Source organism: Porites lutea, chromosome 12, assembly GCF_958299795.1.
Source record: "Porites lutea chromosome 12, jaPorLute2.1, whole genome shotgun sequence".
Taxonomy (NCBI): Eukaryota; Metazoa; Cnidaria; class Anthozoa; order Scleractinia; family Poritidae; genus Porites; species Porites lutea.
The window spans coordinates 18,268,583-18,281,040 of record NC_133212.1 but is presented as its reverse complement, the minus strand read 5'-3'; the positions used below and the strand labels follow the sequence as shown (position 1 = coordinate 18,281,040).

General features: G+C 38.7%; 2 protein-coding genes across 2 annotated transcripts; both read right to left on the bottom strand.

Moving 5' to 3' along the window:
* Positions 1–699: 699 nt before the first annotated feature.
* LOC140921181 (F-box/LRR-repeat protein 12-like) lies at positions 700–4,899 on the bottom strand. Its single transcript, XM_073371153.1, has one exon. The coding sequence runs from the start codon at positions 4,894–4,896 to the stop codon at positions 3,889–3,891; it is 1,008 nt and encodes a 335-aa protein (XP_073227254.1). The 5' UTR covers positions 4,897–4,899; the 3' UTR covers positions 700–3,888.
* An 840-nt stretch (positions 4,900–5,739) lies between these two features.
* On the bottom strand, positions 5,740–12,251 carry LOC140922047 (uncharacterized). The gene is made up of 7 exons (XM_073372076.1): positions 12,196–12,251; positions 10,988–11,149; positions 10,331–10,379; positions 8,606–9,006; positions 7,212–7,297; positions 6,758–6,817; positions 5,740–6,555 (listed from the first exon to the last, which is right to left on the bottom strand). Exons 1-7 carry the CDS (start codon positions 12,242–12,244, stop codon positions 6,379–6,381), a joined length of 984 nt encoding a protein of 327 aa, XP_073228177.1. The 5' UTR covers positions 12,245–12,251; the 3' UTR covers positions 5,740–6,378.
* Between the last annotated feature and the right edge of the window lie 207 nt (positions 12,252–12,458).

Genomic DNA, 12,458 nt, shown 5'->3' with positions numbered 1-12,458 from the left:
GGGGAATTGTTTGAATCATTCTTGTTCCGGAGTAAGGGAAGGGGAAATCTAAGATGCAATCTCATTGTTCTTGTGAAAAACTGCACACTTCTTCACGTTATGACGTGCTGGTTATAACCGCAAGTCAAAGCAGTCAATATTAAAACATGAGAAGTGGAACTGTAGACTGCTGAAATGCAGAGTATCCTGAACATAACAAAAATTAATATCAAATTGTCTTGTGCTGAAAATCTTCAGAAACTAACTTAATTTTACATTGCTAATTCCAATAGACCATTTTACAGTTGTGGACTAAGTACCCTTGCCTTCGGGTGAATGCGAGGCTGAAAACTCAAACTCCTTTGTTTTGTTATGAAGATTATACTTGAAGAATACCTGTTTGCATAAGAACAACATGATTTACATAAGAAAGCAGGAAGGGTTGTATCAAAACAAGGTCAACTCAAGCCTCATTTCCACCTGCAGCTGTAAAATGGCCTATTAATCAGTATTGGAACTGGTTAGTATAATAAGTTATACAGTGAGAAAGGAGTGAAATAAAACTAAGGAGAAAATAGTGATCTACCCAGAAAACTGAAACAGAAAGGTTGATTGCTGCTGCCAAAGAACCGCAGTTTGTCCATGGAAAAAGACATTCAGATGCTAATCAGAAAACAGGAAGTAAGGCTCCAAAGAAGACCAATCTGATCACGATAAAAGCTTTATTTCACCTTTAAAAATGCCAAGAAAAACATCCAAAGTAAAATAAATGCTTTAGTTACATGTACTTAGATTCTGATAAAGTCATTAAATTTCCTTTTTTTTTCTTTTATCTACTGTAATTTGTAAAGAAAATAAGTTTGGCTACTGTTTAAAGAAAAAAACAAATGAGAGAAACTGGCAGGGTGTTTTCCATAATGGGGATAGAGTTCTTGCTACACCACTTTCTTCCAAGACAGAATAAATTAGCCAATGCTAATAATAAATTTTATTATCATAGAGCTTTGGCATAATGTTTGTTTAATGCAGAAAACATTATACAGGGTGTCCCAGAAGTCTTGTTCCTCTACTTTAAGTTTGTAATGAAATTTGACTTGGTAAACAAATCGTTTATTAAAGAAAAGTTGTCCTTCAATCTTACTCACTCCTTTTCATTCTTGTCATTCCATCTTTTGACTCCAACGTTCAGTTTGTGTACGTCCATGAAAAAGAAGGGTGTGCATGGGTATATTTTCCTGCCACATATTTTCTGTATTTTATAGCACGAATTGCTTGAACTCCTTTCTTGTTTTTTTGTTTTAATTATGTCAGGAAAGATAAAACCCCCTGGCCTTAATGCACAGACATTCAGTTATGTGAGAGCATAAGCAGGGGCGTAGCTAGGGGGCCCCTGGGGTGCCCGTGACCCCCCCTTGGTAGGCCTTCTTTTGAGCAAACAACCTACAGTATTCAGGTGGCGAAAACGCCTGGACAATATCTTGGCTGTAAAAGCCATTGTTGAAAAGCCCACTTTTTTAAAATTTGTTTTTTTATAAAGTATTTTCGTCAACGGCTCTTGTCTTTAGTTAATAAGGGCCTTCATGCCGCAATAATATGACTGAGCCCACTGATACACGAGGGAGAGCAACGGTATAAACCATATATAGTCAGCGATCCCCGGATGGTGTCCCTGCTGACCCCCCCTTTGAAAAATCCTGGCTACACCCCGAGCATAAGCATGTATACTTCTATTTACTGGCCAGGGTGCAAAGAAAATCCTTTTTACAGTGCTTGGCATTCGGGCAAGCTGAAGCTAGCATTAATTTTACTAGCCCAGACGTCATTTCAACTCGCCCAAAAAACTTTTTTTGATGAGCAGAATTGATTTCACAGTTCTTCTATTATTCGAATTCCTCAAAAAACATCACTTGCACGTCGGGCAAGTTAAAAACAGAGTTCACTAGCCCAATAGCAAAATCCACCAACCCAGGGCTATCGGACACTACTTTCTTTAACTGCTGCTGGCTTGTCAAATGAAGAAACTGCCAAAAAACTGGAAAAATCCAAATGTTGGGTGATAAAACGATCATCGAGAAATGATAGTTTTGAAGACAAGAAATGAAGGAGAAGGATGAAAGTCCTGAATAAAGCAGCTAAAATAGTTTTAAAGAAAGCTAGATACAAAAGAAGAAACGCAATAAGGATGCTCTCACAATGGTTAGCAAGCCCAGTCTAAAACAGGCTCATGAAAAGTGAATGCTAGAGGCCCCCGAGATAGCCAAAAAAAACAACAACAACAACCAAAAAACCAAGCAACGATTAGCTCATCTCAAAATTTGTATAGAACTACAAAAGTCTCACTGGGGGCTTGGATGATTATCTTTTTTTGGATGAATGCCCAAAATACGCTTTTGTTTTCAGCCGCCTAATCGAAAAAAATATTGTTTGGGGGTTGAAAAGGCTCCTGCGTACTAGGTGATAAAAAAGCTCAAAATGGTCCAGATCATCTGTGGCTCTACGCAATGTATCCCACTTCACGCTGCAATGGCTCCAGAATGACTTTTGTGATATAAAAACAAAAGGGGTATGCCAGTTAATAAACTTCTGAATACATGTACTCGATAGAGCAATAAACATCTTCTTGCAATTTCATGTAAAGATAAACTTGTGATCAAAAGTTATAGTGCATGAAATTACAGGAACAAACTTTTGGGACACCCTGTAATTTCATGGAGCTCATCACTCACCCACGCATGTCACATGTTAATTTTTTAACATAATTTAGCAAATTGCAATGTCAATGTTTCTTCACATGTAGGTTAAATCTAGGCAATGAACACATTATTTTGATAGGCTTTGGTCTACAAAATTATATGTTTAGGCAGAATTAACATTGAAATGTCATGGCATCCAATAACCCTCATGAGGTGTCAGACTGTTACGACTCAGTAAAATGTATATCAAACCAATTTAATTTAGTCGTGTGGTGGATATTTTTGTCTCCTCTCACCAACTGCTCTCATTGACTAAGGTAAAAAATGTGGTTGTTTTAGTGTCAACTAATGAAATCTTTTAAGCCCTGCCTTCACTAAGGATGTAAGCACAAGCATAAGCAAAAGCATATACATAATGCAGGAAATAAGCATAAACTGATGAGCATAGAAGCTTAAGGACTAGTGATTTTGCTACAAATTCATATTGTTATGGTGAGTCCTAGGACTAATCTTCCAGAAAATCACGACCCCTACTCCAGGGCAAATAGAATGAGTCCTAAACTGAATTTTTCAGGCCTTTAGGTAACCACGCGGATAATTAATCTGAAGACAAACTCCCAAAACTCTTGCATTACTATTTTCTGGAATACAAACACTCCTTCTGTCATAAAGCACAACAAAGACTAAAAGAAATGTAGCTCGTTAAACAACAACCACAAGAAGAGCCACAGAAATAAAAAAAAAAGGATATTCTACAAAAACAGCTTCGGATCCATTGATCCAACTTTTCGCCCCAAAGGACACATGCGGTGAATTTTTTGCATCTTTGGCACTTTTTATGTATCACTAATCAGGGATGCAGGATGCAGAGGAAAGAAAATCACTGCATAAGCATAAGCAGAAGAAGAATGCAAGGTTTTGACATTCCTGTGTTTTTAAATACTTGTGCTTACATCAAGGTCGTAATTGATAGTGCATAAGCTCCCAATGCTTGTGCCCATGTTTATGTGTGTCAATAGTGAGGACGACGCTGTGTGTGCTTATACTTACTTAATGACGTCTTGCATCACTAGTGTGGACCAGGCTTTATACAGAGACTGTTTGAAAATAATGATGCCCATTTTAAGATTGATTAATTTTTTTGCAGTAGCCATTCAAGACATAGCCCCCCTGCAGTATTCACCGACAGCCCGAGCAATTCAACCCATAACTTTTCCTAAGGCCACTGAATATCGCACAGAGGTAAAAGTAACTTAGCATCACTCACATTCCTTTCTGTAATAGCAGTACAGCCTGTTATGTCCAACAACTTCAGCTTTTTACACTTGTCAGTGATCTCAGTAAGCCCCGAATTAGTCACCTCCTTGCATGATGACAGATTCAAATATTCCAGTTCAGTGAGACTGTGAACCAGTGAAAGAATACCAACATCAGTTATTCTCCAACTTGATAACAGGTTAAGCCTTTTTAGACCAATGAGATGTCGTCCAATATGATGCAATCCTAAATCCGTTATTTTCGGACAATTTGAAAGATTAAGCACTTTCAGATTACTAAGATTTCGGGCGATATGTTCAATGCCTTCGTCACCAACTCGATAACAGTAACTGAAATTTAAATTTTCAAGTTTTTTCAGCTTTGTTATGCTACGGAGATCTGAATTCTCAACGCGGGTGCAATATGTTAGGTTCAACTGCAATAGATTTGGGAAGAACGTCTCACATTGCAATCCCTCAAACCAACCAAGTGGAACTATCGAATGATCTAGGAGTAACGATTTTAAATTTCGTGGCAAACATTGAGCGGGAATATTTCTCATGTCACAGTAACACAAGCCCAGAGTTTCTAAACTTGGGCATTTCGTCTTGATCTCCTCAAGTAAAGATGGTGAAATGTTTTCGCCCTTTTTGGTGGTCCCAATGAAGCCTTTGATAAGCAGCTCCAGAACTGAATCTGACAAGCGATTCCTTACAATTTTCTTCAAAGTGCGTAGCGAGAGTGGCCACAAGCGTAGATCAACGTATTTCCACAACGAGCGATCACAAACAAGATGATACCATCGCCGACACACTGTCGATAAAGCACAAAGTGTCTTTACATTAAGGTAATTGAACACTTGTAGCATAATATTCGCAGGAAGTTTGCAAATCGGAGCAGTTTGAACCACATCATTTGCAGCTTTCTGTCGAGATGCTCGTTTTTTAGCTGCTGTGCAAGACGCCATGTTGGTCAGCGGGGGCTACTGCGGGCCCCACTAAAAGTTTGGGTATGGGGGGCGGGGTTAAGGGGGCGGGGTGGGTGGGGTTTCACTAAGGAACACACCACGGTCATGTGATGTCAAACCGAACCGTCAATTGATAAAAAAAATGATAAAACGTTAGACTGTTCACAGTCCTCTATTTTTCCGTAAGATCGTCGAGATCGAGCGCTTTGCGTTACGGCCTGCCATCTTGCCAATGAGTCCTTTATAGTTAATGTTTGTACTTTGCCAATGAGTGTCAAAACTACTTTGGGGGTGGGGAGCGGTTTGGGAGGAAGCGAGAAAAACAGAGTCAATTAAAAGCTTTATTTTTCGTTCTGGCACAATTATTACTAACATCGGTCAAGAAAAAAAATTAAAAAAATTGAAGTTTTCTATGAAATCGTTGACTTTATTCTTCACAATTCAACAGTATACGTTCCGTTCTACGTTCGATCTCAATCTAATTAAATTTTACAAAAATGCTGCGTATATTAACTAAGGAAGTCTACACCCAGATGCATAATTCCGGAGTGGTCACAATAATCAAATGGGATCTTAGTTCTTTGCTCACGTTTAACAACGATTCATGTGCACTAATTTCCTATCAAGAGCGGGGTTATTTCAAAATTCCCTGCTCGACCAAAGGCCTGTTCACAGGCTAGCGGTTAAGAGCTAGTAATACCCGATATCGATGAAATATAACATTGATTTAAATTAAAATTCTATAATTAACAATTATTCCACGAGGGCGCGTTGGATATGAGAGTTGGCTATAATCATCTCATATCCAAAAACACTTAATGTCAGGTCCCTCGGGAAACCAGTTAGTTTTATTTTCCCTCGAGTCCTGATGTTTCCCTCGATTTCGTCGCGGGAAACATCAGGACTCTCGGGAAAACAAAACTAACTGTTTCCCTCGGGATCTGACATTAAGTGTATAATATACCATAATGGCTAAGCCAATCAAAACACTAGAATTGCATTATCAAATGATTCAGTTTTTAATGATTATCCCACGATATTTCCTGTTACAATCTAAATATCTCTTTCAGCGGTAGCAAAATAATGGCTTACTTAATCAACTATTGAAAATTTAATGAAATAATAAAAAAAAAACAATTACAAACATTCTAACGTTTTACAACAAATACAAAAGATGGGCGGTAGCAAAATAATGGCTTACTTAATCAACTATTGAAAATTTAATGAATAAGAAAATACAATTACAAACATTCTAACGTTTTACAACAAATACAAAAGATGGGCCGAAAGCTATTTACAAGGATATGCCTTAATTTTTCGCCGGATTAACACGGGAACTCCCGAGCGGGCAAGATAGGCAATATCTTGACCACTCGGGTGGTCAACTAATCAGAACGCACACGGATTCGCTTAATCTGTTTTTGTTTGTTTGTTTTTAACCTGTTGCCAGGTTTTTTTATTGTTATTATAATACATTTTTTTCTAACAGTTGCGAGATTCGCTTAATCTTGCCTGTTCGGCGGCGTAATGGTAATGAAAATTTACTGTCGCGTAATCTCCTGCAATTACCACTCCACCATGTTGACCCTTCATTTTGACCACTTTGCATTTGGTTATGTTGGTCACTTTTGTTCCAGGAGAGCATCTGTAAATCGTTACCTGAGGAAAATGTAGTTACACATTACCACCATTATCCAGTACCGGACACTCTTTACAAAAAAAAACCAAAATCAAACAGAAATGAAAACCCACTTACTCACTCATTCGCCCTAACTGGCTGACCCATTCATTTAGTATTTAAATGACCATAACAAATACAAACTGTGAAGAAACAATGATAGAATATTGCACGCATACGTACTAGTAGCAGCGAAATGACACCCAACGAAGCGATTGGATCCCAAGGTTTGTCCACTCCTCCCTAAAATCCGGAATATAGCAATATCAATAAATCACGAGTTGCTAACGCACAATGAGAAGTTTTACAAAATATTTTCTAGCTTTGAAGAAACACAACGATGGCATTTAAGGCATGCAAAGAGCCTCAATAAGGTTTCAACGTTATGTAAAACAATTAAAACGTAGTACTATTATCTACAGTAAAAAGAGAGTTTATCTCTTATCCATTGGACTGCACGAGTTATTTCAAAACATTTCGTTTTTGGCCTAACGAGGGTCAGTTCATTTCTCAGCGATAACTCCATAAGCAAACTTGGTTTCCACCCCAAATCTGACAAGAACGATGCGACGTGTAACTCAGAAATTTTAGAAGCAGTGCTGTACGTTAATCGTGGTCACATGTATAAAACACTAACCCTGTCTTTTTCACTTTTTGGCATTTCAGGGTGTGGTATATTCAAGTCAACTCTCTCATCAGCACTGCGTTGGTAAAAGATTTCACCTGGAAAAAAAGGATATAGTCTTTCAGTTTATGGAGATGATAAGGTCCTTAACCGCTTTGCCGTCAGCCAGTTTTTAGGGGAAAACCGCATTTTGGACCAAATCCTCCTTTTAGAACCGTTTTTCGGCCAGTTAGCATGGGAATGACCAAAAAAGAGATTTCCAACACTGAAAGGAGATGTTACACAAGACTATTCGCAACGACGATCTTAGCGTAACACAGCGTTAAAATGTTGGAACAATGTTGTAACCGTTCACAATAATATAATGTCGCAACAATGTTGCAACGCTGCCTTGCGTTGCGCTAAAAATCGTCGTATCGAATCGTTCCGTATAACATCACCCTTAATTTTCTGCTAATTGGATCTAATTAAGCAGCTTTTCTGTTTTTCGCGCACGCGAATATATTTTGATTTTTTTTCTTGCTCTCTTCTTTTTCCCTTTGCGTTTCTTTTTACCGCCTTTCTTTTGCATGGGTTATTTTAATCTGTTAAGAGCAGTCTAGTAGGTAAACAGCAAAATTGGCGGTGGATTTTTCCCCAAATGTTGCTTGTTTTTTTTTGTCTGTAACTCTGTTAGGATTAGTCAAAATTTTCCTAATGAGGTACCAGATCTATCCTCCTCTATTTTGCTAATTACCAGCTTAATAGCCAAAATGGAAAGCTTAATGGGTCCACGAAGAATAATAAGCGTGTTTCCAAATGGACCAAAGACGTCAAGTTTACAAAAATATGAGAGCGTTTTCTCAGTTGTTCATTCTCGACAATGGCTCGTACGTCGACAAAATTAGGGAGCTTAAGCAACGACGACGCGGACGGCAACGAGAACGGCAAAAAAGCAATGGGTTTGATTAGCAGAACAACAACTTTGCACGTGCATCACGCTTTTTTTGTACATTTCTTTGCCGTCGTTGCCCGACAACAACGTGAAAGTGCCTGAATTCACGTTTTGTCGAGGACGGGAACACAAAACAACAACTTTCTCTTCTTTTCCTGAACTTTGATACAGTCCTTTAGAATTCAACTCCAAAAACATTTGCCAGCATTTGATGAAGTAAACGAGATGGAATAAGCGCGATAAAGTTTGAAGCCGTCGCCGTCGTTGTTGCTTAAGTTCCCTAATTATGTGGCTGTTCGTATTGAGCACGCACTTTTTAAGATGAGAAAACTGTTCAGAATAACTGTAGGGAAACGCTGAAGAATTTTCTAGGATTCTAGAACGAAAAAATCTGTGCAAAATAACAAATAAAACTAGGGCCGTTGTGAAAGATTTTTGTCTTATATATGGCAGTGAGTTAGCTGAATAATACCTCGCTTTTCTTCATATCCGTGATGGTTCTTTACTCCAAACGTCTTGCAAAAACCAATAACGAAAACGTTTCCCCCTGCTCTGTCAGTTTCGATCCATAAGTATCCATTGTCTTCATAGCTCTTCAGACTGAACGAAAGGTACAAATGGCCACTATTTGTCGACTTAATTTTCCGGTAGAGGGCCTTAGTGTGGTGTCCATTTACTGTGATCCCGGGCCTGCATTGTAGCCTCTTTAACAAAACCAGGTCGTCACTACGGGTTCCATCAGATTTGATGATATCAACCCAGTATAAAAGATCGTTATGTCTTGACTTAATTGCGTAGACGGACTCAGTGATGTTGTAGCCATTGTGTTTCCTTTCCGAGTAATAATTATCAAAAGGAGAGACCCACAGTATCCTAAAGGGGAAAAAATTAGACGGTAATTTCTTGTGGAAAAATGGAGGAGCATAATTATTTTGAAAATAAAAAGTGACGTACAAATACAGATTGATCCAATAAAGACGGATGATGCTGTAAGAACCTTAGTTAGTTTTAAAGTTGGTAGGAAGGAAGGTATTTTTTTAAAAAATTATGTATTTACAAGGAAAAAAGTTAAACTTTGACCTCCTAACCTCAGAAATGATAAGCCGATGGATGAAAAGATCAAAACATGGACTCTTTGTTTTCCCGCCAAAGAAAACAAACCTAATATGGAGAAGGCATTGTTCGATTGGCCAATCGTGTTGCAGTATGACGTCAAAGCGAAGTATCGTTAGATTTCTAGAAAGTTCTCGGGCATGAAGTTTTTTCACCCGAGCGTTCGTTTAACCAACCAAAATTAAAGCCATCGCTTTTGTATCCGTTCGATAAACCAATCAAATGGCTCTATTTGCGTTCGTTTGTTGTTTCTGTTTTGTTCGGGCGTTTTCATTTTAAGGTCATACGAAAATCGCTCTATGTATAGGAAGCGATTTCGTTAAACATTTGCATACAAATACTGCGCTGAAATAAAGATAAAAATTAAAAACCCGACGACGACTTTTCAACGTTCAACTAATGCTCGATTATCAAGTCAAAAAGTAATGCCTGTTGCAAAATGAAAATAAACAATGCCTGATTAAAAAACTAACTAATAGCCAACTAATAGAGTTTCAAGAATGTTAGTAAAGCAGAGTTTTATACGAATGCAATAAGCCTGGGTGGTCTTCAAGCTTGGATTCTAATGAAAGGGCATCTCATAAATCAAGCATTCAAACTTCGTCTGGTGCTTGAGAAAAATGCAAAATTGGCTTTCTTGATCTTACCCATGAGTTTCCACAATTTTTTTTTACCGATAGCCTAGCTAGTCCTTATGTTCAACAATGCGCTGTATAGCAAACATAATCTGCATCGCACAGATCACATGAAAAAAGTAAACCACAACGCATATGATTTTCGAATGGCGGCTATATTTCCTTTGGCTTAAGATATTGTTTCAGTTTATTGCTTGCCAAAAATCGCTCCATCGATAATGCCGATTTTATGACTGAGATGTTTGGGGAAAGGAAAAGGAATTTAAAAAACGCCATAGTAGTCATTAAATGAGTGAATACGGAGAGGGGGAGAGAGAGAGGGAGATGTTCGAAACACCACATTCCCTCAACAAATGTTATATTCAACAATAAAAATGAGTGTCAAAAGGACAACTGTAGGATCCTGCAAGGGCTGAACAGATAAAAAACTCAAGACTCTGATTACTTACTGTAGTCTTTCGAGCACACGATCACCGTCTTCATCTGTGACTCGAATCACTAAAAAAAATTTTCTTGGTCAATTATTGCCATCTTGTTACCACAGTCACTTGATATAATTAGTACATGCGCAGGGCCGTAGGTAGGTTTTTGGTAACGGGGGGGGGAATATCCTCCCCCAGACAATTTTCAAATTTGGAGGCTCCGAAAAACTGTTTTCAGCACTTGTCATGAGATATAGACTAGATATGTCTCCGAAAAATCGACCTCGAACAAGTGTATTTGCACACACCGTGGACCAACCAATTTCTCGGCCATGAAAATGGCAAACAATTGCAAGTCACTACAACCAACTGAAAACAAATCCATCCACAGACTTGATTTATCTTGCTCAGCAGGTCCGGGGGGGGGGGAGGGGCTCTGCCTGCCCTCCGCTAGCTACGGCTCTGATGTGATGTGGATGAATAACAAATCCCTAAACTGAGGGGCTGCGGAATCAATTGAACGCCAAATTCACGAGCTAATTATAATTCCTGTTTTTCAGCTCACTTGCATTTGCAGCAACTGGTTCCCACAAACTGATTAAAAAAGACAAGACAAGACAACTGTAAGGCCAGTCTTGCAAGGGCTGATCAGATGAAAAAACTCAAAAGACTCGAGTTACTTACTGGCGTTTTCCGAGGACACGAAAACGTCATCATCACAGACAATCGCGACTCGCCATGTTATATTACTCTTCCCGGGTGAGAGGACGATATAGGGTGAAACAGGATTATAAAGTTTGTTTGGAGCCTCTTTGAATTTTGAACCATCTGTCTTCATGTGAGGACCTAACAAAACTAAACACAACTTTGAGTGAGGAAATGTCCGAGATTATGAGAGAAATTGACTGGGTACTTTGAACGTTAACAGTACCTCCACAGACATTACAAGAGATATAAAACAGAAGATAGCTTCCCATTTTCTGTAAGACTGATAACACACTTGAGGCCTATACAAACACTGCTAGTAGTAAGGGAATGGTAAAAAGGTATTGAGCGGGGGTGGCGAAGGGACATTTTGTCATTATTTGGGCCGGAGCAGAGAGGGGGTGGGTCATCAGTTTTTGACCCCTGGGCCAGGATGGGTCGTTTAATTTTTAGCTACTCTTGGAGGAAGGTAACCTATGTTATAACACCCTACTTATTTTATGAATTCGTCATACACAAAATGTGGTTTCATTAGATTAAAAGTAAAACGATTTATGTTTACTAGGGGGTGTCTCATGTAATTTTAAAGGTTCATTTTTAACAAACCCGTCCTAATCATGATGCCATACGCGAAACGATAGGAAAGAGCATTCACTTGTTTTTATAGACCTGGCCCCGGTTGTTTAAACATCGGATGGTGTTATCCACCACATCAATCACTACCTAGCGGATAATTCTTAAGAAAATCAGTTGCGTTATCCACTGGATGAAAAAATCAGTTTATAAAGTGATCGCGATATACAACTTTCAAACAACTAGGCCCAGGAGGGTGCTTCTTACAGAACATGGAAACCATCTTTCATTGATTTCAGAATATAGCATAAAATTAATGTTTTGTCACAAGTTGACAACGGCGCCAGGCTTAAACGGCAACTCAACTGTACATCCGTCATCTGTGGCTCTATATTAATAAGCAAAGCTCAATCTGGCCGAGGGTAAGCATTTACCACATTTTAAAAAAAGACTAAAACAGATCAGAAGCCCAATGGAACATAAACAGCAGCTGTACTCTAAAAAATTCTGTCACGTGCAACTTTACGGATACCTTGCTTTTCCCTTTTTGTTCGGTTCAATTTTCTTTTCTTTCTAAACCAGTCAGCAGATTAAACATTTTGTTCTAAACTCACCATCCGTCCCATGGGAGAAGACGTAGCACTCAGCTTCAAGGTCACCCATCCAATCCAGCGGTATCGCATTGCGACCTTTGCAGGTAAACGCAAATGTATGACGCAAATTTAGTCTAGATAAGGGCAATAAAATTACCTTAATACAAAACATATGGGGCTTGATCTATCCGTAAATGTGGGTGTTAACTATATATGTGTATTGACTTACATAGGTAACGTGCTAGTTAGGCCCAAAGTCATTCATGCCGCTATTATGGGAAGTT

What these genes read in the sequence shown, in the direction of transcription:
- LOC140922047 (XM_073372076.1), bottom strand. Translation starts at nt 12,244, where the DNA reads ATGGGTGACCTTGAAGCTGAGTGCTACGTCTTCTCCCATGGGACGGAT. An exon ending in CTTCTCCCATGGGACGGATG is followed by an intron (nt 11,150 to 12,195) that starts GTGAGTTTAGAA and finishes TAGTTTTGTTAG; the next exon opens with GTCCTCACATGAAGACAGAT. An exon ending in CGGATATGAAGAAAAGCGAG is followed by an intron (nt 7,298 to 8,605) that starts GTATTATTCAGC and finishes CTTTTTTTCCAG; the next exon opens with GTGAAATCTTTTACCAACGC.
- LOC140921181 (XM_073371153.1), bottom strand. Translation starts at nt 4,896, where the DNA reads ATGGCGTCTTGCACAGCAGCTAAAAAACGAGCATCTCGACAGAAAGCT.